The sequence below is a fragment of the Emys orbicularis genome, chromosome 13 (assembly GCF_028017835.1).
Source record: "Emys orbicularis isolate rEmyOrb1 chromosome 13, rEmyOrb1.hap1, whole genome shotgun sequence".
In the NCBI taxonomy this organism is placed as follows: Eukaryota; Metazoa; Chordata; order Testudines; family Emydidae; genus Emys; species Emys orbicularis.
This window is the reverse complement of record NC_088695.1, coordinates 34619476-34645227: the sequence shown is the minus strand read 5'-3', so window position 1 is coordinate 34645227 and position 25752 is coordinate 34619476. Positions and strand designations below refer to the sequence as shown.

At 55.1% G+C, this 25752-nt stretch overlaps 1 protein-coding gene across 1 annotated transcript; it reads left to right on the top strand.

Annotated features, from left to right (window-relative positions):
* SPHK1 (sphingosine kinase 1) lies at positions 1-25426 on the top strand. Its single transcript, XM_065415564.1, has 5 exons — positions 1-508; positions 17139-17288; positions 18074-18168; positions 19050-19165; positions 23549-25426. Exons 1-5 carry the CDS (start codon positions 70-72, stop codon positions 24354-24356), a joined length of 1608 nt encoding a protein of 535 aa, XP_065271636.1. The 5' UTR covers positions 1-69; the 3' UTR covers positions 24357-25426.
* Positions 25427-25752: the final 326 nt, after the last annotated feature.

Genomic DNA, 25752 nt, shown 5'->3' with positions numbered 1-25752 from the left:
GCGGCGGCGGCTCTGCCTCTCTCTCTGCCCCATCAGGTGCTGCTGGACCAGCCGCTAAATGAGCCAGCGATGGAGGACGGGCAGCCGGGCCCCGGGGCAAGCTCCCCGCAGAGCGACTCCGCCGAAGTTTTGCTCCACGGGGTGTTCGCGCTGCTGGACCCCGCTCCCAAGATGAGCTACGCGCTGAGTCTCACTCGCGGCCGGGAGCTGCGCATGCAGCGGGTCGGCTCCGCGCCGGCCGGCCCGGGCGCCGCGCTGAAGCTGGCGGACTGCATCGGCTGCTCTGCCTTCGCCGGCCGGGAGCCCCAGCCGGAGCCGGCCGCCTACTTCTCCGTCTTCTGCTACCCCTTCCGCAAGGGCTGGTGGGACGCCTCGCCCTCCAGGCAGCGCCTCGCCAGGACTTTCCGCGTGTGCGTGGCCCAGGAGCCGGAGGACAATCTGAAGCTGGCGGAGACGTGGGCTGGGAAGATTAGGGAGCTGGCTGCGCCCAGGGTACCCCGACAGGAAGGTAAGTGCCTGGGGAAGGCGAGCAAGGGGAGGGGGGCTCAAAGTCACCCCCCACTTTCTAGGGACGTGCGGAGTAGGAGTGATCAATGCTCTCTGAGCGGGTTTCTATGCGGGAAAGGCACTCCTCCCCCCCCCCGGCTTTATCGCTTGTAAACTTGACTCAGAAGTTGAGCAAAAGTAAATTCACTTGCACTCGGGAGCTTCCCCTGTCCCAGCTCCCCGCCCCCTGCAGGCCCCAGGCCTTTGCCGGCTGCTCCAGCGCCCCTTTAGGAAGTTGGCTTCCCCTCAACTCTTCCCCCTGGGTTCTAGCACGTGTCCCGCTGGGCTTTGCCTGCCCTGCTCTGGGGCTGGCGGTGCAGGGCGCCCGAGCAGCTGGGCCTGCCCAGACAGGGGCCCCGGGGGGCTTGCGAAGTGGGGCCCCGGCCTGATGAAAGAGCAAAGCCCGAAGTGTGTCGCTTGGCACCTCAGTTCCGCGTCTGCCTGGCAGGTGGCGTGAATGGGGGCTGAGGGAACAGACAGGTGCAAGCCCCTCCCATTTTCTGGGTTCGCTGGGGGGGGGGGAGGGGGAGGAGGAGGAAGGGCTAGAAAGAGGTGTAACACCCAATGGATGAGACTCAGGAACTCCTGGGAGCCTCAGCCTTGTCCTCTCCCAGCCCCAAACCTGTCTGACCAGCCTAGCCAGGGTGCCCAGGAGATGAGTGGGCCGCGGGTGTCAATTTGCCTTGTCCTCTTGTTCCTACTTATTAGGCTTCCATCACTTGCTGCTTTGCATCCAGCTGCAGGGGCATGTTTAAAGCAATGCTGGTTTCCTCTGCTGGAAACTCCAGAGGGAGAAAAACAACACCCCCCCCACACACACACACACACTTCTCTTGCCCCTGCTTGATTCAAAGTTGTGCTGCGCCTACTTAGGTACACGGGCTGGGGTAAGAGGAAGAGTCTTATCTCAGGGATCCAGGTTTCACATTGTATAGTACAGAGACGGCTGCGCATAGCATTGGCCTGAGGGAATCTGTGCTATTTGGAATAGTTTGGATCCACATCCAAACTTTGCAGCTCGGGCCTGTGTTCAAAATATGTGCTTGGACAATCGCCTCATTCATGTGTGTCAGATGCTTTGGGATCCCCTCGGACAACAGGTGTTCTAGAAATGTAGAGAGCGAGCAGCAGTGAGCTCTGCTGTCCTGGAACCAAGTCCCCATTTCCACATGACTTGGGGGGCTAAAGTAACCCCCATGATCTCAGGACAGTTAAAAGCTCTGCGAGAGTCTCTGGAGAAAGGGCTGCTGCCTGATCTTCCAGCCACCTTCCTGCCCCTCTTGGACCTGGGAAATGTGGCAGCTCCTCATCCTCATATTGAGTCTTATCAGCTACCCACAGCGAGAGCCTCCAGACCGACTGCACCTCAGAGACACTGTAGAAAGCTGTAACAGTTGCAATTGCTAATCTACCCAGGGCAGTGCAGTGTTTACCTAGTGACTGCAGATGGGCTGAATGATTGTGCAGATTACAGCAAAATTCCTTGGGCTAACACCGCACGTGGCTACCTTCCTCTGCCCCGCAAGGCTATTCTCCAAGCACCTTTGCTTTCCCCGCGGGACACCACGTACGTTGATGCCCTCTCGAGAGGCTGGGGCCCACTGGAAGCCTCCATGTGTCTAAGTGAGCTTGTCTGGTGCACTGAACTACACGCTAGTTGTGACATTGAGTCGCGTTGCCTTCAGCTAGTTCTTCTGGGCTTTCACCTATCTTATGTCCCTCAGGGTCTAATTTTGTACGACATCCATCATGTGACGAGGCTGGAAAGGGAGAGGCCAGCCCTGGGAAATCAGCTGCCTTTCGCCAGTGTCCGCAAATCCTCTTCCCAGAGGGGGTGTCCCACGGAGCCATCCATACACTGCACTTCACGGTGCGAATCCCAGGGCTCTCCCTTTCACAACAGTTCCCTAGGATCTGTCACGGTCTCGTTCTCCTGCGAACTGCGTGCTTGCTGGGAGGGGGAAGGGCACGGTGACTAGCTCAGGGCTATTAATAGAAACGAGCCTCTCCGTTCTAGGTCACGGGCACAAATCCAGCCCAGATTAGCAGCGATCAAGACGTACAAAGGCTGTTGAGTGGCCCAGGCGAAATCAGATTCGTGGTCTCAGGCCAATTCCTAATGGGCAAGTGTCCACCTCCCAACACCATCGCTGCAATTGGCTGCCTGGCTGGCTCTCTTGGGCCAGAGAGCATGGCTGAGGGGCAGGGGCAGTGAGGGGAAAAGCCAGGCTGTTGCCATCAGTGCTGTAGGGAGAAGGGCCTTGGCTTTCCAGGGCTGCTAATCCAGCACCTTCCACCAACACTTAAAGAAGCGGGGGCATGAGGCGGCTCTGCAGCTGGTTAACCCAGAAACCTCCTCCAGAGAGGGAGTTTGGAAGCCAACACAGAGCAGGTTCCTTCTGCTCTTGGAGCTTTTCCCCCAGGGTCCAGGAATAACCCTTGGTTTATGTGTTTGTAGTTCAAAGATAAGGGATGAAACCAACCTGAATTCTTTAGCATCTGAGCCTCTAGGCGGTTCCAGATAACTAAATTTAGCGGAGGACTGAGCCTGACATGACGAGTGATAAAATTAAAGACTTTATTTAAAATAAAATAAAGCAAACAAGCATCGCAGTGTCCCCACACACTGGCTTGATACTCCCACTCTGAGACGAACAGTGCACCCAGGGGTGATCAGTCCCTGGATGGAAAGTGAGTACAGCCCTTTTTGTGATGGTGGACGGGCATGCCTATCTCAAATCCGTATGCTACCCTTTGCATAATCAATTCTAATCATGCTCCCCATGAGTTAACATTAAATCCAACTTTTACCATATCTGTATTTCCGCTGCCATCATTAAATATTGCTACTCCCTCATTGGCTATTTAACATTGAGCACCGTCTTAATTAACATCTGCGTAAAAGCCAGACCAGTAACTATCAATACAGATAGCGCTTTCCGAAACACTTGTAATAACCAGCGAGGACCAAAACATGTTTATGACAGGCCCTGGGGTTACGGCCGAACTTATCTGTAGCTGGCCTCTGAACTCTCTCATTTCACGTCACTCCAATTTTACCAGCTATTGTCAAGCCTATTGTTAGGAGCTAGATTTTTGGGCCTACTTACATTTCAACACATTTCTGTAGAATGTAAGCGAGCATTATCTCTGTGGGCTACGCTGGCTGAAGTTTGTACAGCAGAAATCACATAGAAATCAGGCCCTGATCCTGAAAGGTGCCAGGCTGCCTCCCACGCTCCACTTAAAGTCGAATGAGTTGGGGGTTTTAGCAGCATGCAGGATCGGGCCCTTACCTATCACAGGTTAAATGTCCCGCTTGTTGGTGCCAGAGCTGTCCCCGATGAAAGGCTAGCTTGGTGCCACTGCTCATCGGCGAGCCCACCCATCTAAGGGTGCAACGTGGGACAGAGCCACGCTGAAAGACCCCGCAGAAGCTGACGGAGCAGGAGGAATCGCTGAAATCCTGCGACTGTTTAAAGATCGCGTCCCAGTTCTTCGTTTCATGACTCCGTATTTCTGAGCACTGCCCCTCCCCCGGCTCCATAGGGGCCAGAAGGAAAGACTGGCTGGTGTGTATAAGACGTGCCTCTTGCTCCGCTGCGGTGGAGAGGCACTCTAGTTAGGAGGCCCCGGCTTTGCCTCCCCTCCTGCGTGGGCGGTGATGCTACCACTGCCTCGGCCTTTGCGACAGATCTCCCCGAGGGGAAGCGTGTGCGAGGGGAGACGGTGAAAGGGAGCGACAGACAGAGAGAGAGATGGCAGCTGACTGTGTGCCCAGAACACTTGGCTGTAATTCAGTTCATGAAGTGACAGACTGGGGGATAGAGGAGGTTTCTAGCATTGACCTTTCTGCTGTGAAAGCGAGAGAATCCAAACGTAGTCACTGCTTCGGAGCTGGTGATAGGGGTGGGATCCTTTTGTTTCTGTCTCTCTGAAGTGTCTCCCACCCTCCAAAGCTGGAGGTGTGGGGATTGAGTAGGTGAGGCCTGGTTTATTCTGGCTCTGGTTGTCCCAACAGATGTATGTTGCATCCCTTGTGCACATGTAGGGTTTGTCTTTCCTTGCACATGCCATATGTTTAATGGGTAGAAGTAACGTGGTAGAGTAACTGTTGCTCTGTAAGCTGTAACTTGGCATTTGCTGCCATAAAGGGGCTTTAATTCTTTTTCCCAGCGAATTTCTTTTCACCCCAATGGCCTGGGGCCTTCTTGCAGTCAGATCCCAGCGTTAAATGCATAAGCGCTTGTAGCCAGGGATTCTCAAGGGAGGGTCATCTGCTCTGGATCTGTCCACTCCCAAATTTTGGGACTTTCGGTGCATGTTGAGAGACATGTATTTAATCAAGCATCTCCCTCATGAGCGGGCATGCCATTGCGTGAGATCTGTGTGGCAGTGCCCGGGGATGGCTAGCAGCACGTTGTTTGTTAGGAGCGGCAGGTAACATATTCCTAGGTTTTGTTTTCAGTTTGCTATGATGATCAGATGCCAACGTGATGGGTGCTGGATCCATTTAAATCCAAATCTCAGGAATATAAAAGGCCACATCCATTCCTGGCTTAATTCCATTGTCTTCAGTGAAGTTACATCAGGGCTGAATTTGGCTAGATCTGTGTAAATCTATCTGACTGATCAGCGATTCAGTTATATGCACCAGTTCATTTATTTACATATCCAGTCACAATGATCAGACTTTGAAATGATCATTAGTGTGTTTAACCACTGGGCCCAATGTGAGTTGACTGTGTCTCTTTAGATTTGTATTTCCAAAAGCATCTTTTCCAAAACCTAAGGCTAACAGCAAATATTTCCTGAGCTCTAAAAACAGATACATAAAATTCCAATGGAAACGTTTGTTAAAGCAGTTCCCCGGCTGTTTGTTGTCCAAACACTGCAGCATTAAGAACCAGATTTCATTGGCTTATGCAGCCCAAAGTAAACTGAGTAGAAGTTTTAAAACTTTCCCCCCCTTCTTAATAATTAGAGGTGTTATTAGTAGCCTAAGGGGAAAGGGTGTTTAATGTGTGATTTAAAAAAAAAAAAGTGTGAATATTTTTAAGAGGACATTTTCAAATTAGAACACATTTAAAAACAATTCCTTCTGTAACACCTTATTCTTAGAGACAAGGTTTTCAAAAAGGTAATTTACCTCTTGCTATTTGTGCTGTTTATTTACTTTGCATCTTTCACCCGGCTTGGACAAAGAAACCGATTCCACTTACTATTGATGATTTCTGTTCCAGCAACACCTAGGGAACCCAAACAGGGCTGAGGGCCCCATTGTACTAACAAGTAACATGATCCTGCCTGTTTGTGGTTCCTATGTACCAGTGTGATACCGTTTGGCTTGCGTGGAGATCATTGCAGGAGCAGGGGCTCAGTGTCAAACGCTGAAGGGAAATGTGTAGAAAAGGGCTAAGAAATCAATGGATTTTTAAATTATTTGCCGAGAGCCCCTAGGAGTTGCAAACCTCGCCACTTTGAGAACAACCATCTACAAATGGTAGATGGTGCCCCATGCTACAATATGTTGCATTCACAGACGCACACATGTATATCTGGAAGTTTGCACCTTGGAGAGCTGGGAGAGATAAGGATAGTGGCACACAACTCCTGAGCAGTGTGCGATTTTTGTACTGATCAGTATTGGGGTATGACTGGACAGCTGTCCTCCTGTCAGAGGAGCCCATGAGGCTCTCTCAGGAGGAGGTTACCTCCCACGCCCATGCAGGAAGCCAGCACTTCACTTTCAGCACAGGGGTGAACTTCACCCCCACAGAGCAAAACTGGCATTTCCCCAACATTTATAATTCCTTTAATTGCCCTCTTCAGACATGGCACAGACCTGTCCCTCCCCCCACCCCCCAGCATTGAGGGCTGCAGAAGGGGCAAGGGTGCACTTTACTGTTAAAGAAAACAGGACATTCAAAAAAATCTCTCCAAGTACAAAAGTCCTCTGACAAAACAGCTTTCGACAATGACACTGCATGTTCCCCGGGAGTGCCATCACCCTGCACTGCCTAGTGGAGCAAACTCCACCCTGATAACCTGGAGGTGTTCGCATTGAGACCCGCTGGCCTGAGGCCAGCGTCTGAAACCACTCGCGAGATGCAGCGATGTTGCATCGAGACGTCCTCGCGGTGTAGTGCCTTGGTGCAAGGTGATGGTATTTCACTAGCCCCGCCTGTGACTGGAGGGATTCGCGAACCGCTCACAAGCTCAGCTTTCGGGTCAGGAGCTGGCTTGGCGTTTGTTTATAGTGGCCAGCTGCTCCGCTCACAGACCAGAGTCGCTTTCTGCACACAAACACGCACAGCCAAACAGGGTCCCTGCCCCAATCTGCTTACTGTAAAAATGCCGGGGAGCTGCAGCGAGTGGCAGCTCTTCAGGAGCTTTCCAGGCCCCCTGCTACCATCGCAGAGTGCCAAGAGGCTGAATGCTCCCAAACTTACAATGGGGGTGACGGGGGAAGGGAGGCGGTGCTCCCTATTCTAGCACATTCCCACCGCAGCCCTGTCTACATACGCAAGGGAGCTGGGCTCAAAGCCGCACCCAAGCTCAGTTCATCAGACACGGCTCCCTCTGAATCCCCTTCCATCAGGATTTGGCCCAGTCTGCCCCCTGCTAGATCAGTGCCTGAGCTGCGTTTTAACACGTTTCTTAAATACAGGTGCCAAGGTTTTGAAAAGTGGCCAGTGACTTTGGGTGCCCAATTGGACACCTGAAATGGGGCCAGATTTTCAGACAATGCCGAGTACTCACCCGCCTGCTCTGAAAGCCAATCCCCCCCTTAAAACATCTCCAGTTGGGCACCCAGGAAATGAAGCCCCCCCAAATCACTAGTCATGCCTGAAAACTCTGGCCAGGATCGACAGCTGACTCAGCGAGGCATTTAAGCATGTGGCTTTGGGGATGACTCACGTGCTTAGATGTGTGCTGAAATCCCTTGCTGAGTCAGGGCCCCAGAAAGTCTCCCCCCTTTGCCCTGGCGCTGCTCCAGCTGCCACTGGCAGTAGACTGCAAGGACTTTGGGCAGGGCCCGTCTTTTTGTTCTGTGTTCATGCAGCACCTAGCATAATGTGGTCCTAGGAGCACTCATAATACAAAGTAGTACCAGACTATACTCTGTTCTCAATTCCCATCTAATCCAGGAGCCTCACCGCGGCCATCGCTGTGATATTGACGTGCCTTATTGTTGCTTTGATTCTCATTCCCCACCCTGCAGAGTTTCACACTCTGTTGTGGAACTATTTTTGTGGTAGATACTTTAAATGCTAGATCACTGGCGCTCTCCTACTGCGGAGATGGGGCCACATGAGGATCTCAATAGGGGCATTGCTGCCCGCTGGTGAGCCTAGCAGTTCATTTCTTTCTTACACAGAGAAGCCAGTTTCTTTCAGAGAAAGGGAGGCAGACTGAACTTTGCACCCAGCGGTTTCTCAGTGTGACGGTTGTGATTGAAGGGGGTGAAGGAAAATCAGCCGGCTCTCTGAAAGGGCAGACATACCTCCCCTGACTCAGCCTCTGTCTGCTGATGCACACTCAGCTTGCCGGCTGTTCTTCTAATCTGATCCCCGAAAGAGGAACCAGGCTGCCAGATGTATGTCTCTCTCCTGCTGGGACGTCAGATGTGCCCTTTGTCCCAGAGTTACTCAAGAGAAAGGGAGGCTGTTGAAATCTTGTAGTTTCCTGTGAGCATCTCTTAGATCTTGGTGTGCCGAAGGGTCCTGCTGGGGTAGTATCTTCACATCAAATCCTGGCATCTTTCACCACCCCGCCTTCTGAGCGATGGAGGGGAGGGAGACACAGAGGCCTCCACAATCCGATACACCTGTAATGTCCCTCCATGGTCTGCTACTGCTGGCAAGGCCCATCAATAGCCAGACCCCCATGCCAGTGACTCGAAGTACCTTCTAGCTGCTTGTCATGGCCACATTCTTCTCTCATGCCCTGGAAGGGCTCAGCAGAGGGATCCTGGCCACCTCCCACCTCGGCCGTTCCTCTGCCAGCATGGGGACTTTGCTGTTGCAGTTTCCCCCAGGCAAGTGCTAAGAGGTTCGGGACGCTGCGATCGGGGTGAAAGCAAGTTCCATAAAAGTACAACCACAGCAAGGTCAGAACGTAGGCTGCCTAGGACCGTGGCCACCTCCTTTTTACCCCCACTGCCCATCTTTCCCTTCTGGACTCCTAAGAGCCAATTGTGAACAGGGCCACTTCTTCAAAACCTATGGGGTCTCCTCCTAGGCATGTCCCCATGCCACCCACGATTTAGCACAGGTGGGCACCCCGTGCTGGGGGGAGAGCTGGACTAATGGAGCCGAATGCCTGAATCGAAGCAGCAGCATTGCCAAGCCCACGCATTCAATGAGCATGAGTCAGGCCCCCCCCAAATTATGAGATCGGCTTAAAAAGCATGAGATTTTTTTTTTAAAAACAATAAGTAAGGTCTGGCTTGACAAAGCCCTGGCTGGGATGATTTAGTTGGGGTTGGTCCTGCTTTGAGCAGGGGGTTGGAGTAGATGACCTCCTGAGGTCTCTTCCAACCCTAATCTTCTATGATTCTAAGTATTTGGGCTCTTTTTCTTGGCCTTCTGGTTTCTGAGCCTTTATGGTGTCGTCGCGTCACATTTCTTGGCATTTCTCCACAGCCACGGGAGCTAAACTCTCACTCTGTCAATGAAATTTGAGATTCTCAATCACCTGACTCCAGGAGCTGGGGCTTTATGAAGACCCCAAATATCATGAGCTTTGGCAGCGTTGGACCAGTGCTAATGGAACCTCATTTTCAAGAGAAGCAAAGCAAAACCCCTCTGAGGAAAAAGCAAAATCAAATTCAGGGGAGAACAAGCCGGGGTCATAGATTAGTGTATCCGACTAGCTGCAATAGAGTCCTCCTCCCACTCTGATGGGGTTCTATTCTGCTCTGCGGAGGCTGATGAGGGGCCCCAGATGAGGGGCCCCAGCAAAGGGAAAAGCATGTTGGTCCCTGCACCTCTTCTATGCAGAAGGGTGTCTGTTCAGAACTGATAATGAGCACCAGAGGGCGGGGCCAACCAGCTGCTTCCCGAAATCCCTTGGCACAAGCCTGGGCGGGGTGGAGGCAGGGTGGGGCTGCTATTTATGAGCCAGCCTTGGAGAGCGCTCTCAGTAACAAGGGTCACCAAGTCTCCGGCTGTGCAGAGGCAGCTGATCAAGAGGGAGTCCCCCCCCCCCCCCCCCATGGCACAGCTGAGGACTGGCACATGCACAGTGGCGGGTTCTATCCTCCTCCTCCTGGTTCTGCCTTTGTCTGCACAGCTTACTCGCAGCCCCAGCTCCAGGCGTGAATAGCCGAACGCGTGCTGTCACACACGGCCCCCAGTCACTGAGGAACGCACTCAGACATTCAGGCTTTGATTGTAGTGGCGAGAGACGCTGACTGAGCTTGATGCCCCCGTTGTGCACTGTACAGCTGCACAGGGGGGCCTGTTGCCTATCCCAGAAAGCTCAGTCTTTGCCTGTAAGCCCATGACGACACTGGGAGCGCTGCACCGGTACAGGAACACGGGTGTGCTCTCCCAGCAAAGAGCCCCTATGTGGACACAGCTATGCTGACAATGCTGCGTTTTATATCCATCTAGTAAAGCCACCGCCACGAGCAAAACAAGCTGTACCGGCAGCAATTTGCCAGTATAACTGCATCTAACCAAGGGGCTTCTGCTAGCCCCACTCTGTGGGTCAGGGATCACCCCCCACATGCCCCAGACCCACACAGCTGGGCTGGTAGAAGTCTGTAAATTGTACATTAGTCTCAAACCTGGGCCACACTGAAAAAGCTTTACCGACGGAGCCATGCTGGTAAAAGCCTTGTGTGGATGCAGTTATACCAGTATAACTTATACCGGCAATGCTTATGCCAGTGCCCTGAGCCGGCACAAGCTGGATTGGTATAAGCACTCTAATACCAATAGAGCCACATCCACACTAGAGGGTTTTGCTGGTTTAGCTACGCCAGCAAAACTCTCCTGTGTGAACAAGGCCACGCTGTAGAGAAGGCCCCAGAGTCAAATCCTAGCCCCAGCGAGACGCACGACAAAACTCCCTAAGGCTTCAGTGGGGCCAGGATTTCACCCACGGCGTATAAACAAAAGGCACCTCGGACACAGCCGGGTGGGCAGACCGCCCCAGCTCTGGCCCGACCGGTGGGCCTGCCCCCACAGAGGGGCTTCAATTATGTGCTGCAAGTGTTTTGGACCAGACCTGATGTCCCCCTGGAGATCACGAGAGTGCATTGTATGGGAATCCCACGCCTGGGAGCGTCACCGTCTGTCAAGCCACATGCGCGAGTTCGTCCCCAACCGGAACGCGGTTGCGGTTGTGTCTCGCTAAGGAGACGCGGTGAGAAAGGGGCGCAGGGGTGAGGTGACGAGAGAGAAATTGTAAATCGGTATTAGACGCCCACCCCATCAATACGGCATCGACTAGCGCCAGCCTCCTCTGGGGGGGCGGGGAGAAGAGGCCTTCTACCCCTAAAGCTGTGTAGACTCCTCTTGCGGTGGAAAGCCAGCGTGTGTGTTTAAACTGTGCTCCAGTTAGGGTGAGGTTTTTAACTCAGACTAAAAGAACAGGAGTACTTGTGGCACCTTAGAGACTAACAAATGTATTTGAGCATAAGCTTTTGTTAGTCTTTAAGGTGCCACAAGTACTCCTGTTCTTTTTGCAGATACAGACTAACACGGCTGTAACTCAGTCTAGTGTCCGTCTCCCCACCCCACACCCCCAACCCTGGAATGCCAGGGCTGCCCAGACCTGCTTTAAACACACTCTCCCCTGGCTGACACTGTTGAGTCTGGAGCGTAGACCGGTCCGTAAGGTTGGCGGATTTGTTTGTACAGAACCATGCCTGAGTTCCCCAGCTGTGCAACGTGGGCTGCTTCCTTGGTGACTAGCTTTCACAGAACATGACAAAGCAAATATTTCTGGCAATATCCGTCTTCTCTCTCTCTCTCTCTCTCTCTGTGGTGGTCAGGAAATCTGAGCTTGAGTCAGAGAACTATGAGTCACGTGTCACTATCCTACAGCGCTTGCTGTGGAGAATGGCTATCTAGGAGGGGAAAGGAGGGCTTAGTAGTTAAGGCACCGACCTGAGACTCAGGAGATCTGGATTCAGCCCACAGCTCTGCCACAGACTCCTTGTGTGCCCTGGAGCAAGTCAGTTGGGCTGAGACTTTTTCCAAAGCCACTCAAGGGATTTAGACACACGATTCCTATTAACTTCAGAAAGTGGAGTGTCTAAATCCCCAGGAGCTCTGAACACTTCTGTCTCATCTCCCTATCTGTAAAATGGGGATATAAGCACCTAGCTATACAGATCCACACTGCCACTTCTACCAGGTTCAGAGACGCAGGGCCAATATGGCTGGTTTCCCTACCCCTCACTCGGGACATGGTTCGAAGATAGTTCAGGCCTGTAGGGTAGATGGGCCCCATCCATACACTAACCATGTTCAAGGAAAGCAAACTCAATAGGAGAGCCATCGCAGCTCCAGTGAATTCACTCTGAAATGTGACCTGTTGACAGAGAAAGCCAGGAAGTTTCTGCACATCTCCAAGCTCAGCTTGGTTTCATTTGTTTAATTATTCACTGGTATTTACAGCAAGCATCTTGTTCATCTGGGTTAAATGCAAATGTCAGGCGCTTATGGAAGGTGTTACCTTGTTGCTCTCTTTCCTTTGAATTTCTCCCCTTGGGGTAGAGGAGATTTCACAGATCCCATCACAGGCTCCGGAGCAGCTTATCAGGAGGGGGAAGGGAGAGAAAGGGGCCAAGACATGCCCCCAGTTTATGCTGCTTTTCACTTTATCACCCTAAACAGTCTAGAATTTGCTGGCTCTCAAGTTTAGCTGCGCTGCACCGTCACCAGCAGCTTCCCTGACTGCCCAGAGATAAATGCATTGTCGCAGCTTTGTAAACTAGATCCTAGAGCTGGACCCCCAGGGACCCGCTTAGCCCCTCCTGTAGGATTCAGTGGGTCCATGGGAGTTATTCCTGTGCTGGAGGGGAGAATGCGGCGCAGAGAGGAGGGTAGTGCCTGCCTGGAGGAGGAAGAGGATAACCTCTGTGTAATGAACAGCTTAGCCCCCCAGCCACAGGACTTAGTGTGGTGGTGGCGGCACTGGGCTGGGGCATAGCTTGGGCTAGCTAGCGTGGCTAGGTTAAAAACAACGTTCCAGCTTTGTTCACCCTGTTGGCTTAAAGCACACTGTATCCCCCAGCTGGCCTATCCATGGTGGCCAGCCCCAGCTGTGCTTCAGCCTGGCTGATCAGCACTCACCATTCTCGTACATTGAACCACCTTCCCCTTCTCCAGCGTGCACTGCTCTATGAAGCCGCTCTATCGACTACGGCTAGGTTCTCCCAGCACTTGACCTAGTCTGTGGCTTGAATCACTCAAGTCTCCGCTGGACTTTATGGCCCTCTACGAAGGCCTGAGCCTGCAGCCAGAGACGGCACAAGGCAGCAGTGATGGAGTCATGGGGGCGGGGGGGAACCGAGAGGCTGTTGCATTAGTTAACAATAGATCTGTTCTGCAGGGCTTGAACTGGAGCCTGCAGGCTGCCCATCCAGCCTCCACACCATACAACACTCAGCCCAGACCCGCACAGCAACAAGGACTGGTGGGAAGAGCAGGAAATGAAAGGCAGGACACGGTTTGCCACTGACTTACTGTGTGACCTACAGCAAGGTCACTGAGGGCCTGATTTGCAGAGGTACTGAACATAAGAACGGCCATAATGGGTCAGACCAATGGTCTAGCCAGCCCAGTATTTTGTCTTTCAGCAGTGACCAGTGCCAGGTGTTTGGAGAGAACGAATAGAACAGAGCAATCAAGTGAACCCTCCCCTCTCATCCACTCCCAGCTTCTGGCAATCAGACACCCAGAGCATGGAATTGCGGCCCTGGCCGATAGCCATTGATGGACCTATCCTCCATGAACTTCTCTAGTTCTTTTTTGAACCCCATTCTAGTTTTGGCCTTCACAACATCGTTTGGCAAGGAGTTCCACAGGTTGACTGTGCGTTGTGTGAAGAAATACTTCCTCGTGTTTGTTTTAAACCTGCTGCCTATTAATTACATTGGGTGACTCCCTAGTACTTGTGCTATTTACCCCTTCACATAACACTTCCTTATTTACTTTCTCCACACCAGTCATAATTTTATAGACCTCAATCATATCCCTCCTGAATCTTCTCTTTTCCGAGCTGAAAAGTCCCAGTCTTTAATTGCTCCTCATCTGGGAGCTGTTCCAGACCCCATGTCTTTTGTGGCCCTTCTCTGTACCTTGTCCAATTCTAAGATACCTTTTTGGAGATGGGGTGACCAGAACTGCACACCAGAGTCAAGGTGTGGGCGTATTGAACCCTCTCCATTCTCAGCGAAGTCACCTGGAGTTGTTCAGCACTGCTGAAAACCAGCCCCTCGCCCTCTTGGCCTGTTTTCCCCCTCTACCAAAGTGAGAGCAATACTTCCCCCCCCCCCCTGCTTTGGGTACCCCCAGTAGGTGCCACACAAGTACCAGAGGCCAAGCAGCTGCAGCATTGGCCTGGGAGTCAAAAGACCTGGGTTCTAGTCCCAGCTCTGCCATGGCCCCTGGGTGACCGTCGGTAAGTCACTTGGCCTCCCTGTGCCTCAGTTTCCCATGTGTGCAGTGCGGATGATGATGATACTTAACTCCTTTGTAAAGCACTTTACGATCTGCAGCTGAACAGACCTAAGAGCTCGGTGTTACGCCTGTAATATCACTCTGCCCTTCTGTACCACCTGAGTTTCTTTTCCTGTCCACCTCGTCACGACCCTGCCATGGTAACACCTTTTTCTTGCCCAGATTTCACAGCCACATTTCAAGCGTCATTTTCTTTAGCGAGGGCTTTATGAGCCCTCCAGACCACAGTGACAAGACCTGCTTACAACGCTGTTGCAATCTGTAATGAGGACAGCACCTGAAGTGTGGGCCTTATGAGACAGTAACACGCTTAGAGACCCCACTTAAAGCCACGTCAATCCTAGTCACTGAGTTTAGTTAGTGGCCACGTTTAAGGTCCGGCTCAATGCTGGAACAGTGTGATGAGCAGGACAGGTGACAATGGCATCTCCTCACTCAGGTGTAATTACAGTGTAGATGGGGCCTTATCTCATGGAACCGAAGCGAGAACCCAGAGACTAATAACTACAAGGTGAACGATAAGCATCTGCCACGGGTCCCTCTCTCTCCGGACCTATTCCATTGGGAACGAGACTGGGAAATTGCTGGGGATGAATACAAATGGCAGCTTTCGTCGCCGCTCTCTTCCCTATGGCTAATGAGCTCTGTGTTTTCTGCAAGGATTTCAGTCTCACTAGGCCCAGAGCGGCCTCCAGCCCAGCCCCCAGCAAGCTTTGCACAAACAAAAGCCTTCTCTCTCTCCCGCCTTCCTTCCTCTTCCACTTGCCAAGCGTGCAGCAGGTGGGAGCTGCTCCCGGTCACAGGCCGAGGAGAGGGAAGAAGAACTTGCGTGTCTAGTGCTGGCCTGGCTGCAGCTTTTGATTTGTGACCTGTCCCTTGAGCCAGAGGGAACACTCGGGGTTGTGAACATTGGTCTAGTGTCCAGTCGCGTCTCTTGCAGGATGCACAGAAAAATGTGTGAGAGAGAGCGAGCGAGTGTGCGCACAGCAGGAAGGCTGCATTCAGCAGCTCCAGGGTTTTAGGAGTGCTTTATTCTCTGGGCCTGGCAACGCGTGCTGCTCACCTGGAAGGGGGAAACTGCAGGGATCAAAGACAATCCTAAACGCCTGCGCCACCGTGGAGATGGCTCAGCCAGCATTGCACAGTACTTCCCCCTGCCTAGCATCGCTGTAGGTTGGAGGAGAGGACTGTGCTGCTCAGTCCTACCACTGATAAAATAGCCGTGAACACCCTCGCGCTGTAGCTCCAACCAAAGGCAATGAGCTGTGGTTTTGAAATGGGGAAGGCAGAGTTGCTGGCGCAAGGGGAGGGGGGGCGCTTTTCACAGCCAAGGGTGGTCGCCCAGGAATCTATGTGGGAAGGCTGTCTTCCAGGCCACCCTTTTGCTTCCATATGAAATGACTGTATTTAAAGAAACCAAAAACGCAGCAAGGGACCCTATTCTCCCTGGCCCTGGGTGACCATAGAAACTCTGCTGCTGAGCCTTGTCTACACTAGAGCAGGTGCGGTCTGGGCCTCTGCCATGCTTGTAAGATGCTCTCATCCACAAGAGCTTTTAATAGTTCAGACATGCCACCTGCCGGTGCAAACGCACTAGTCCCCAGCCGCTCTCCTAATCCCCCCAGCCTGCACCCCTGCTCAGAGGAGCAATGCTGGCATTGTGGCTGCACCAGTTCAACCAGTGCTCCTAGCACCATCCCACAGCCACGCTGCCCACCAGTCACTGACCGCTCCGAGCACCATCCATCAAACCACTTCCTCGCAGGCCCGAGAGCAGCTCCAGTGATACTTGACTGGTGCCTGCCATGCCCTGCACCCCTCCCCCAGCTTAGCAAAGGCACAGGAACGCCATCCCAAATCAAGTTTCATTCAGACTTGTTTTCTTTAAACTTTTACCAGCAGTTTCACAGTGTCTGATGCGTGGCTCCTCCCCTCCGGCAGACCCCATGCAGCACAGAAAGGTTAGCGTGGGTGCCCATCACATGGCACCTAAACACCCCCCCGCAGCAAGCCATCAATGTTCTGACCATGCCACTGGCTGGGGCTAGTGCTGCAGGGAGGTGGCTACCTTTCCCAAGCTCCTGCGAGGTATGGGACATTCACAGTAACATACACACCTCAATTAGTCCCAGCTCTCCACCCACCTGCCCCACAACCATTACCCTCAATCCACCCCGATGGTGAATCCCTGATCGCTACTCACCTGCCCGTGGCCCAGCGGTTCTTACCCCGGGGGATGAGCTGTACGTGTTCCACTGCATAAGCCTAGGGATGGGGAGCCAGCTGGGCTCTGTGGAGGGATCTCTTCCCTCCGGGAATGGGCCTAGACAGACTCTATCTGCCTCAGCATCCTACAAGGGATAAGAGGAGAAGGAAACCAGCCAGCAGAAAACAAATAACCCCCCAAAGCAGAGCCCAGCCAGCAAACTCTCCCAGCAGTAACACAAGCTCCTCCCTCCTCATTTAGTTTGACTAGATTTGAAACACCTGGCACTGGCTGGCTGGCTCAGGACTGCATGGTGCATGGGGGCTGACTACCCCCCAGGCTGGCTGATGTGGGACTGGGGCCAGCCGTGCTGTGGAGAAGGACATCCGTCTCCAGAGTTGCTGACCCAGCCCTGAGGGTCTGTGGAACTGGGTGTCAGGTCTGAGCAGCCTTCAGCTGCCAGTACTAGTGAGCAGCCTGAGCCGCTAAGGCACAGGGCTCTCCCCCAGGCTGGGGACAGCTGTGTCGGGTTCCTGACAACTTGGGCTGAGGAAGCCTCCTCGGGTCTCATCTGACCCATTCCCAGCCTGGCCAGGGGAGCTGTGCCGGGTTCGGCCAACGCGGCAAGCTCAGGAGAGGCACCGCCAGCGTTGATGAATCTCTCCTCTCTCGTCTCTGTCCAGGGGTGACGTGGGGACTCTTGCCGCGGCCCTGCCATGTCCTGGTGCTGCTGAACCCCCAGAGCGGAACGGGGCACGCGCTGCAGCTGTTCCGCTCCCTAGTGCAGCCAATGCTGGCCGAGGCCGACGTAGCCTTCACCCTCTTTGTGACCGGTAAGTCTGCTCCCGCTGCAGCCACCCAGCGGGTTCTGCCTTGCCCAGGCTGCCTCCTAGGGGCCCCTCGCTGCCAGGCGGAGGGGAGGGCATTTCGCTGGGTAGGGGACTTCTGTCTGGCTGAGCTCTCCCTGCATGGCTGGCTGTGTAGCCTGGGATAGCAGCTGATGGCCCTTCATTTCTACCTCTCTGCCCACCTCCCTGCCAGGTAACATCAGGAACTCTCCAGCTGGGAGTGTCTCAACCAGTCCTGCCTTGTAATATGCAAATACAGTGCAACTCATTTAAATTTGACCAATGGATGCACAGTATTCAAATGAACAGAAGGGGGCAAGAAGCAGGAGAAGAGGGAACCCTCCCCTCTGGTGTGGCAATCCCACCTGGCAGCAAGGAGAACTCAAGGGTGGCAGCAGAGGGAGGAGAGCTAGGCAGGGGGAGATGCTGGGAGTGTCATTCTCCCATGCACCCATGAAGCCTTCCTGGGGGCCTACAGGGGTCCACAGCTTAGGAGCAATGGTTTGTGTGCCCTTGGCCATGAGAACTCCTCCTCTTGGCTTGGTGGGTCTCTCCCTGGCTCCCAGGCCAGGCTAGGCTCTTGCCAGCTGGCTCCGATTCTGGGAGCCTGGGTTGGGAAGCCCAAGTGACATCCTGTGGCTGATGCCTCTTGTTCCAGGGAAGGCTGGGCCCTCCTGTCTCCAAGGGCTGTGCAAGGAGAGGAAACCATGCCGATTCCCGGCAGCCCATGGTTACCCCCACTGCCAGCAGCTCTGTATTTCTCTCCCCAGAGAGGCCGAATCACGCCCGTGAGCTGGTGCGGGCCGGAGATTTATCCCAGTGGGACGCTGTGGCCGTCCTGGCCGGGGATGGCCTGCTGTATGAGGTGAGGAGACGGCCAGGAAGCAAGGGCAGCTGTTATGCTGGCAGCTAGGAGACGAGCCAGTCCCTTGGGCCTGGCCTTCCTTTACACCGTGGCAGTTGGGCAAAGGGAGTGTGGCTGCCCCCGGGCAGAGGCTGGGGGTGCAGAGCTTGTCTCTGTGCCTCCTCAGAGTTCGACGTGGGAGCGTAGGTGGAGAACAGAGAGCCGGGCGTGGATGGCGGCTCAGATCCTGGGGGGATGGGGGGACGGTGAGTCTCTGGGCAGCAGCCTCAGGCCCAAACAGCACAGGTGGCCCTGTCTCCCCTGGGAGCCCTGTCTCCCCGGGGAGCCCCAGGCCTGGAATGGGGAGGAGAAGTAGGTCAGGACTGAAGGGCAGTGGCAGGGAAGGATAGGCCTGGAAGAAGAGGGAGCTGCAGGCCCGGAGGGGGGCAGGAGGGAGGGTGTGTGCATGTGGGGCACATGGCTGGAACAGCAGGCGGCGCTGCAGGGCGGGACGGAGGAGCAGCAGCGGGACATGGGCTGGATGGTCACTGTACCTGGCTGGGGCACGCTCTCACGCTGCCCTCCCCACCACTGTCAATGGCTAAGAAGGAGAAAAGACACCAGAGACAAATAGTTCCTGGTTCTGCTGCTTGTGCCCTGGAGCCAAGCTGGGCAGCTGCCAGAGGCACCGAAGGAGAGGAGGTGGCACCCAAAACCTTCTCAGGCTTCCCTGGCCGGGGTGGGCATGAGCAGCTGGAGCAGGGGGCTGTGTTGCCCCTCCCAGAGCGGAGACCCCCTGGCTCCCTCTGGTCCATTCCCTTCCCCTTCCCCCAGAGCGGCCAGGACCAGGATGGGGCTGCTGTCTCTGGGAAGCTGCCAGCTGTGTGGCTCTGTCCCCGCAGGTGGTGAACGGCCTGATGGAGCGTCAGGACTGGCAGGCCGCCATCAAGAAGCCTCTCTGCACCCTGCCCGGGGGCTCTGGGAACGCCCTGGCCGCTTCCATCAACCACTACGCTGGGTAAGGGCTTCTCAGCCGCCGGCCCAGGCCCTGCTCGCTGAGTTCTCACCGCTGGCTACTCGGGGAAGGGGCACACCGTGGAGAGTGGAGCAGGCCCCTGGCAGGGAAGCCCGCTGACAGAGGGGCAGTCACGTTCGCCCGAGACCTTGTAAACCTCCTTACACCATTGAAGCTGACTTCAGCAGACAGGAAACTAGTTGAAATGACTGCAAAGGGCTTCCCCCAAGGGCAGCCTGTCTAACCACAGGGACTGTCCACTGGTAAGAGCTACTCCCAGGCCCCAGCCTTTGGTGCCATCTGCCATGTGGCTGGCACCATTCCTAGCAGCCTCGGGCTGCTGGAGCCTGGCTAAGGCAGCTAGTGAGGGCTGGATTCTGCCCAGTGAGGTTGTGTGGGTGGGCGAGAGGGCGGAGTTTAGCTCTGCCCCCGTGAAAAGCAAAGTGCAAAGCTAAGGCCCCCTGGAGCAATTGCCAGCTTCGCAGGCGTGTGGCCCAGCTGGGCATTCCTGGGGCCTGCGGGGACAGAAAAGCCGGGTTAGAGCCACGGCCAAGAGCTACGCAGCAGCCGCGGGCTCCCCCACAGGGTGTGATCACTATTTGTCTGTCCCCACGTGCAAGGAGAGCACAGACAGGGCTTGCTCCGGACGGAGAGACGTTACCATCCAAACTCCCCCCGGCGAAGTCACCCAGCCCTTCCTGCTCTAACAGCATCAAAGAATGGCTGCATGCTTCAACCTCCCTGCTACTCCTAATCCCACAGTCGGCTGGGGGTAGTACCCCCCCCCCCACCCTTTCAGGGCTGGTGACCTTTTGGAGCGACCCCAATTGGTGGCTTTGAGGGGAGGATTATTTGCATTTCAGTAGCAGCTAGAGGGAGGTCCCCATTCAGAGCAGGGGGCCTTTGAAGCAGTGGGGCCACATGGATGGAGCACAGGACTCAACAGACCCGGGCCCTATGCTTGGCTCTGCCACTGACATGCTGGGTGACCTTGGGCAAGTCATTTCACGGTCCTGTGCCTCAGTTTCCCCCATCTGTAAAATGGGGATAATGAAAAGCTTGCGGAGAGCTACGGATGAAAAGTGGGGTAAGAGAGCTTGAGATTATTGTTAGTGCTGGGCTCAGTGCTACCCATGTGCACAGGGAGAGTCCAACAAGCCCCAGAGAGTCTGCACTCTACCTAGGCAGCACAGAAAAATGGCACGGGGTAGATCAGAGGCCAGAGAGGAAGTGAGTTGCCCAAGGTCACACAGCAGGGTGGGGGCAGAGCCCAGCTCTCATGGCTTCCACTCACCCTTTTATTTTTACCCCCCTGTTTTATGATCCTCTTTTCCCTGACCCTGCCTCGGCTCCCCACGTGAATGTCTCCTTTGGGGAAGCACCAGGGCCGAGACCAAACCCAGCTGTGCCTGAGCCTCCCCTGCCCGCGCTGACAGCTCAGGGGCACTGGGGGCTTGCCCTGGCGAGATGGGGTGGAGACGCTCCGGCTCCTGGCATAGCTGGGGTAGAGAGAAGGGCAGGGGGAGGGGCACGCAGAGGCAGTTGAACTGGCAGCCCTTGGCTCATGTGTCTCGTCTCGTGATGAAACTGCCATTCTCAGCTCTGGCCTTTGCCCCTGCACAGCGCTACGGGTGGGGGCACGAACGGGCGGCTTTGCTTTCACAGCCACGCTGCTCAGCCACCTGACTGCTCCCAGACAATGCCCGGTCCTAGCTCCCCGGTCTCTGAAGATAGGTGCTCCTGAGAACACATGGGTCCCCTCCCCCACCCCGGCTGCTCCCTCCAGTCAGAGGGGGTGCAGGGGCAGAGGAAGACCAGACGCTCCTCACGTCCCCTGGGAATGGCTCTCGCCCCTGCACAGAGCAATTCCCAGCCTGGCACTGGCTTTAGCTGAGTGTGCAGCTGGCTCCCCAACAGAGGAGACTCAGCCTAGTGTGGTGACGGATCCACCCCCCTTCTCCGCACCCTCCTTAGGCCTGGGCCTGGCTCTCTCTCTTTCCCCATCTGGACTTTCCTTCCAGCCCCCACTCGGGGAGGTAGGGGAGTTGTGTTCCCTGTGCAGAATCCTGGGCAAGTTACTTTACCATTCTCTGCCTCAGTTTCCCCTAGTAGACTGGAGGTGATATTTGCCTGTGCCATGCAAAGTGCTTTGGCATCACTGGGTGAGACACTGGGAAGCTGCTGCCTGGAGCAGGCCGAGCTAGGCTTGCACCAGAGTACATAGTGGTTTGGGCCAAGTTCTGCCTTCCTTCAAGAACAACGCTAAGCTGTGTGTGTGGCGACAGTAGCTGAGGGGAGCTTGCCACAAACCCAGTCCGTTCCGGGGCGGAGATAAAACTGGGCAGAAGTTTTATAACAAGTTGGGTTGGGCCAAGCACTAGCTCCCTTTGAACACAAAGCCCAAAGCAAGTGTGGCCGTTGCCATTTCAATAGTGGTTTTTAAAGTGGTCAAAACCAATTAAAATACGTTTTTTAAAATGGAAAAGGGCCCTTTGCTCTCACTCCAATATAAACCACTTCCTAGCCAGCCGCTTTCCTTCAGCAAACCCCTCCCCGGGGCTCCATTCACAGGCGGCCGTTGGCGAGCCCAGCGCCGAGCTCGACACCTGCATAAAGGCCAGATTTGCCAAGGTGCTCAGCACCCACCATTGTAACGCTTAGACCCTGAGCTTCCAAAGAGCTCAGCCCCTGACCCCTCCAGCATTCACCAGCCCCCCCTCTCCCGGTCACCCAGAGCCCTGCCTGCCTTTTACATCAGCACCAAGAACAAAGCCTCTGCCAGGCCCCCTCAGCTGCCACCGCTGCTGCGCCTGGAGACAGGACAGCCAGCAGCAGGGTAACGGGAGCTGATAGGACCAAAAGACCCCACAAGGAGCCACTTGCATTCCCAAAGTAAGACCCTGCCCCCTCCCCTACCAGCCAGGGAAGGGGGGGACACTCCCCCATCTGCCTTTTTTCTGCTGCTGCCTGGGCTGGCTTCCTGCGCAAAGCTGCTCCGAGCTCCATGCCCACTGCCCAGCTCTGCCCGGCCTCCCATAGCAGGAGCAGGGACTGCGGAGCAGGAGTTAGTGGAAGGGGGTTCCCAGCAGAAATGAGGGTGGATGTGACTTGCTCCATCTACTGGCTCTGAGCTGATTCAAGCTCCCAGGAGCTGCAAACCCTCCTTCCTTCTAAGCAGCCCCCTCTGCCCCCTGGCAGGCAGCTAGCTCCTGGGTGAGCCATGCCGGGGTATCAGAGCGGCCACTGGGCCCCTAACAACGTGGATTTGGGCCAATGTGGAGGGGAGCAAAGGATACCTAAAACAAGACCTTGCAGAGTCCCCATTGCGTGTGTAAATAGCCCAGCCTCCTAGCCAGCCACCCTTGTTCTCCAGTGGCCAGGGCATGTCCTGGACGTGGTGTGAGGGCCCGAATGAGAGCCGGTAGGCAGAGCTCTGCTGTTCTAGGCAGGGCAGCTGCCACTACAGATCCATCCATGCCAACGATGCGCTCCCAGTCGCAGTGTCATTGGGGGACAGGCCCTTCGGTGCCCCGAGCCAGACTAAAGCAGTGCTCTGGACAGTGTTAACGACGACCGAGGTTACACATACCAGTGGCCCATGGGGCTTCTTGTCTGCCATGCCTTGGAGCCTGGCTCCCTTCCTGGCTCGGGCCACTCTCGCTCGTGCTGGCAGATCGCTCCTGACAGTCTGACAACAGCGGTGCGCTGCTGTCCGCTCCTCTTGCATCTGGTTATCTAGGGCCGTGCCTCTGCCAGGCTGGGCTGCAGGGCCTTGCAAACAACGGCACCAAGCAAACCCTGTGCCTGGCCAACTGCCCCCCCCCCCCTTGCTGCTGGAGTCTCTAACAAAGCGGGGCGCAGCCTACGGAGAACGGCTTCTCCAAGGGGAGCAAATGGGGGTCAGTGAGGCTTCCGTTTGTGGAGTGTTGTGAGCTGGTCAGCCCAAGAGGGGTTCTTCCGGCTGGCTGGCCAGGAAAAGAACGGGTGGAAGCACTAGCTGAGTCTGAGCAAAGGGGCACAAGCCAGGGGAGCTGGGTTTTAAACCCATCCCGTGGAGTTTCTAGGAGACTTTTCCTCTGGTGGTAGACAGAGGATCGCGTTGATTCCAAGCAGGTGGGGACCTTTGAAACCCCCACTGGCTCTAGTCACGTTCCAATGATACTTAGTGACATTTTGCAATTGCAGTGTCTTCCTCAGCCAAAGGGGGCGCCCTGGAGCTGCAGGGATTTGCCTGGAGTCGCACAGCGAGTCAGCGTCAGTTCCCGGGGGCGGGGGGGGTGGGGTGTGTCCCCGAGAGTCCCTCCCCCACGCCGACCACTGGAGCGTGCCTCGGACAAGGTGAGGGTCCCAGCTCAACAGATCTGCCTGCTTTTGTCTCTGTTACAGCAACACGCAGGCCTTCAAGGAGGAGCTGCTGACCAATTGCACCTATTTCCTCTGCAAAGGCCTGTATGCCCCCATGGACCTGGTCTCCCTGAGCACGGCCTCTGGCAAGCGCCTCTACTCCTTCCTCAGCTTCGGCTGGGGCTTCATCTCCGACGTGGACATCGCCAGCGAGAAGTACCGCCAACTGGGCAAAGCCCGCTTCACCGTGGGCACCATCCAGCAGCTGGCCGGGTTGAAGGTCTACAAGGGCCGCCTCTCCTACCTGCCCGTAGAGATGTCCTCCTCAGCCCCCGGCAGCCCTTCAGAGCAGAATAGCCACCACGTGCCATGCAGCAACGGTCGCCCCCTCCACATCCTCCCTCAGCCTGCGCTGGGAGTGCCACGGCCCCCTCACGAGGGGTCCTGGCCAGAGGACCCTCTCCTGGTCCCCTTCGACCAGCCAGTCCCAAAGCACTGGACCGTTGTGCCTGAGGAGGAGTTTATCTCCATTTTCGCCATCTACCAGTCGCACTTGGGCGCTGACTTCACCATGGCCCCCACGGCCAAGCTTCACGATGGCTCCATGCACCTCTTCTACCTGAAAGCCGGGGTCTCCCGGCTGGGGCTGCTCAAACTCTTCCTAGCCATGGAGAAGGGGACCCACCTGGACCTGAACTGCCCCTACCTTCACTACCTCCCCGTGAGGGCCTTCCGGCTGGAGCCCTTTGCTTCCACCGGGCTCATGACGGTGGACGGCGAGCCGCTGGTGTGTGAGCCAGTGCAGGGCCAGGTGCACGACCAACTCGGCAGGATCATCAGTGGCTCCTGAGCCACCTGCCAAATAAACCGCTTCAAAAAGGATTTTGACCATGTGCATCCCTGGGGTGCAGTGAGGGAGGACAGGCAAGGACCACTGCAGAGACCTCCTGCCACTCAGTGTCTTCTCCAGCCCGCTCCTCTCTCCTCCTCTGGAATAGTTCACAGGGGTCTCTTGTTCCCCTTGCTCTGCCCAGCCTCCCGAGTCCCACCCCCACCGCAGTCCTTTTCCTGCCTGATCGCAGGCACTATGGGCCAAGCACTAAGAGGTTTGGTTAATTAGTTTGAGGGTGGGGGAGGGATACTCACAGCCTGGCCTGCCCCCTGTGTCAGGAAGCTCCTATGGGACACAGGTGACTCCTGAGCAGTGGGTGGCATGTGATGGTGCCTGAATACAGGTACAGCGCTTTCCAGGTCAGCTTAGCAGCTGCAAGGATATTTCTCCCACCCCCCCCAGTCTAAGTGCTGGGCTGCTTCTCTTCTCTGCTTCCAGATCAGCCTATCTTTGCAAGGGACTCCGCAGATGACTCGCCAACCCAGGCTCTCCGCAGTACAGGCCTCCCCTGCATTTCTGTTCCTAGGTTCCCCACAAGGACAAAGCCAGTCTGCTCCCTTCCCACAGCTCAACTATACACTAAAGGCACAAGAGCGCTACCCTTTCCCCCAGGAGCAGAGTGCCACAGAGACGGAGCACTGCTTCAGCACCAGCAAATACAGTGGGCACCAAGTCCCTAGGGCCAGTGGGGAAATGAGAACTGGCTCCACTATAAACTTCTAGGGCCAACATTTGTTACAATGAACCAATATTTTTTAAAGAAAATATTTCTACCAAAAGCTCCATGGAGACAGAGTTTATTCTTAAAATGAGACAATAAAGATCTAGCTTTTCCAAAACAGGCGGCCTTGGCTGTTACATGGTGGGCACTCTGCTTTCATTGCAAACCTAAGCACCTGGAACTCCCAGGTTGGACTGTTTCCTCCCTGGTATTGCTGTGGTGTAATAAGCAATAAAGTTTCTTGGAGCAGCAGCAGCTCAGGGGTTATCGCTTTCCTATTTCGCCAGCAAGGGGCTGTGGGCGAATTGCTCCAAAATGCACTGCCTCTTGGCAGGGACCGCATAGTGTTGCAGCTGTGGGACAATTCCCAGTGACTGCGAAACTTTCGCATGCGTAAGGGCACTTTCATGGAACTTCGTGACTTGCTTTCCCCTGCCCTGAAGCCCCAGAATACCAAGATGAGAGCAGCCCTAGTGGCGATAGACCTGTGGAACCTTGCAATGCCAGACAGCTACCGGTCAGTCAGGAATCAATTTGGAGTGGGCAAATCTACTGTTGGGGCTGCTGTGATGCAAGTAGCCAAAGCAATCACTGAGCTGCTGCTACCAAAGGTAGTGAATCTGGGAAATGTGC

Excerpts from the sequence above, each read along its gene's own strand:
- SPHK1 (XM_065415564.1), top strand. The coding sequence starts at position 70 with ATGGAGGACGGGCAGCCGGGCCCCGGGGCAAGCTCCCCGCAGAGCGAC. Across the intron at positions 17,289-18,073 it reads CTTCACCCTCTTTGTGACCG|AGAGGCCGAATCACGCCCGT; the intron begins GTAAGTCTGCTC and ends TTCTCTCCCCAG. Across the intron at positions 18,169-19,049 it reads GGGATGGCCTGCTGTATGAG|GTGGTGAACGGCCTGATGGA; the intron begins GTGAGGAGACGG and ends CTGTCCCCGCAG.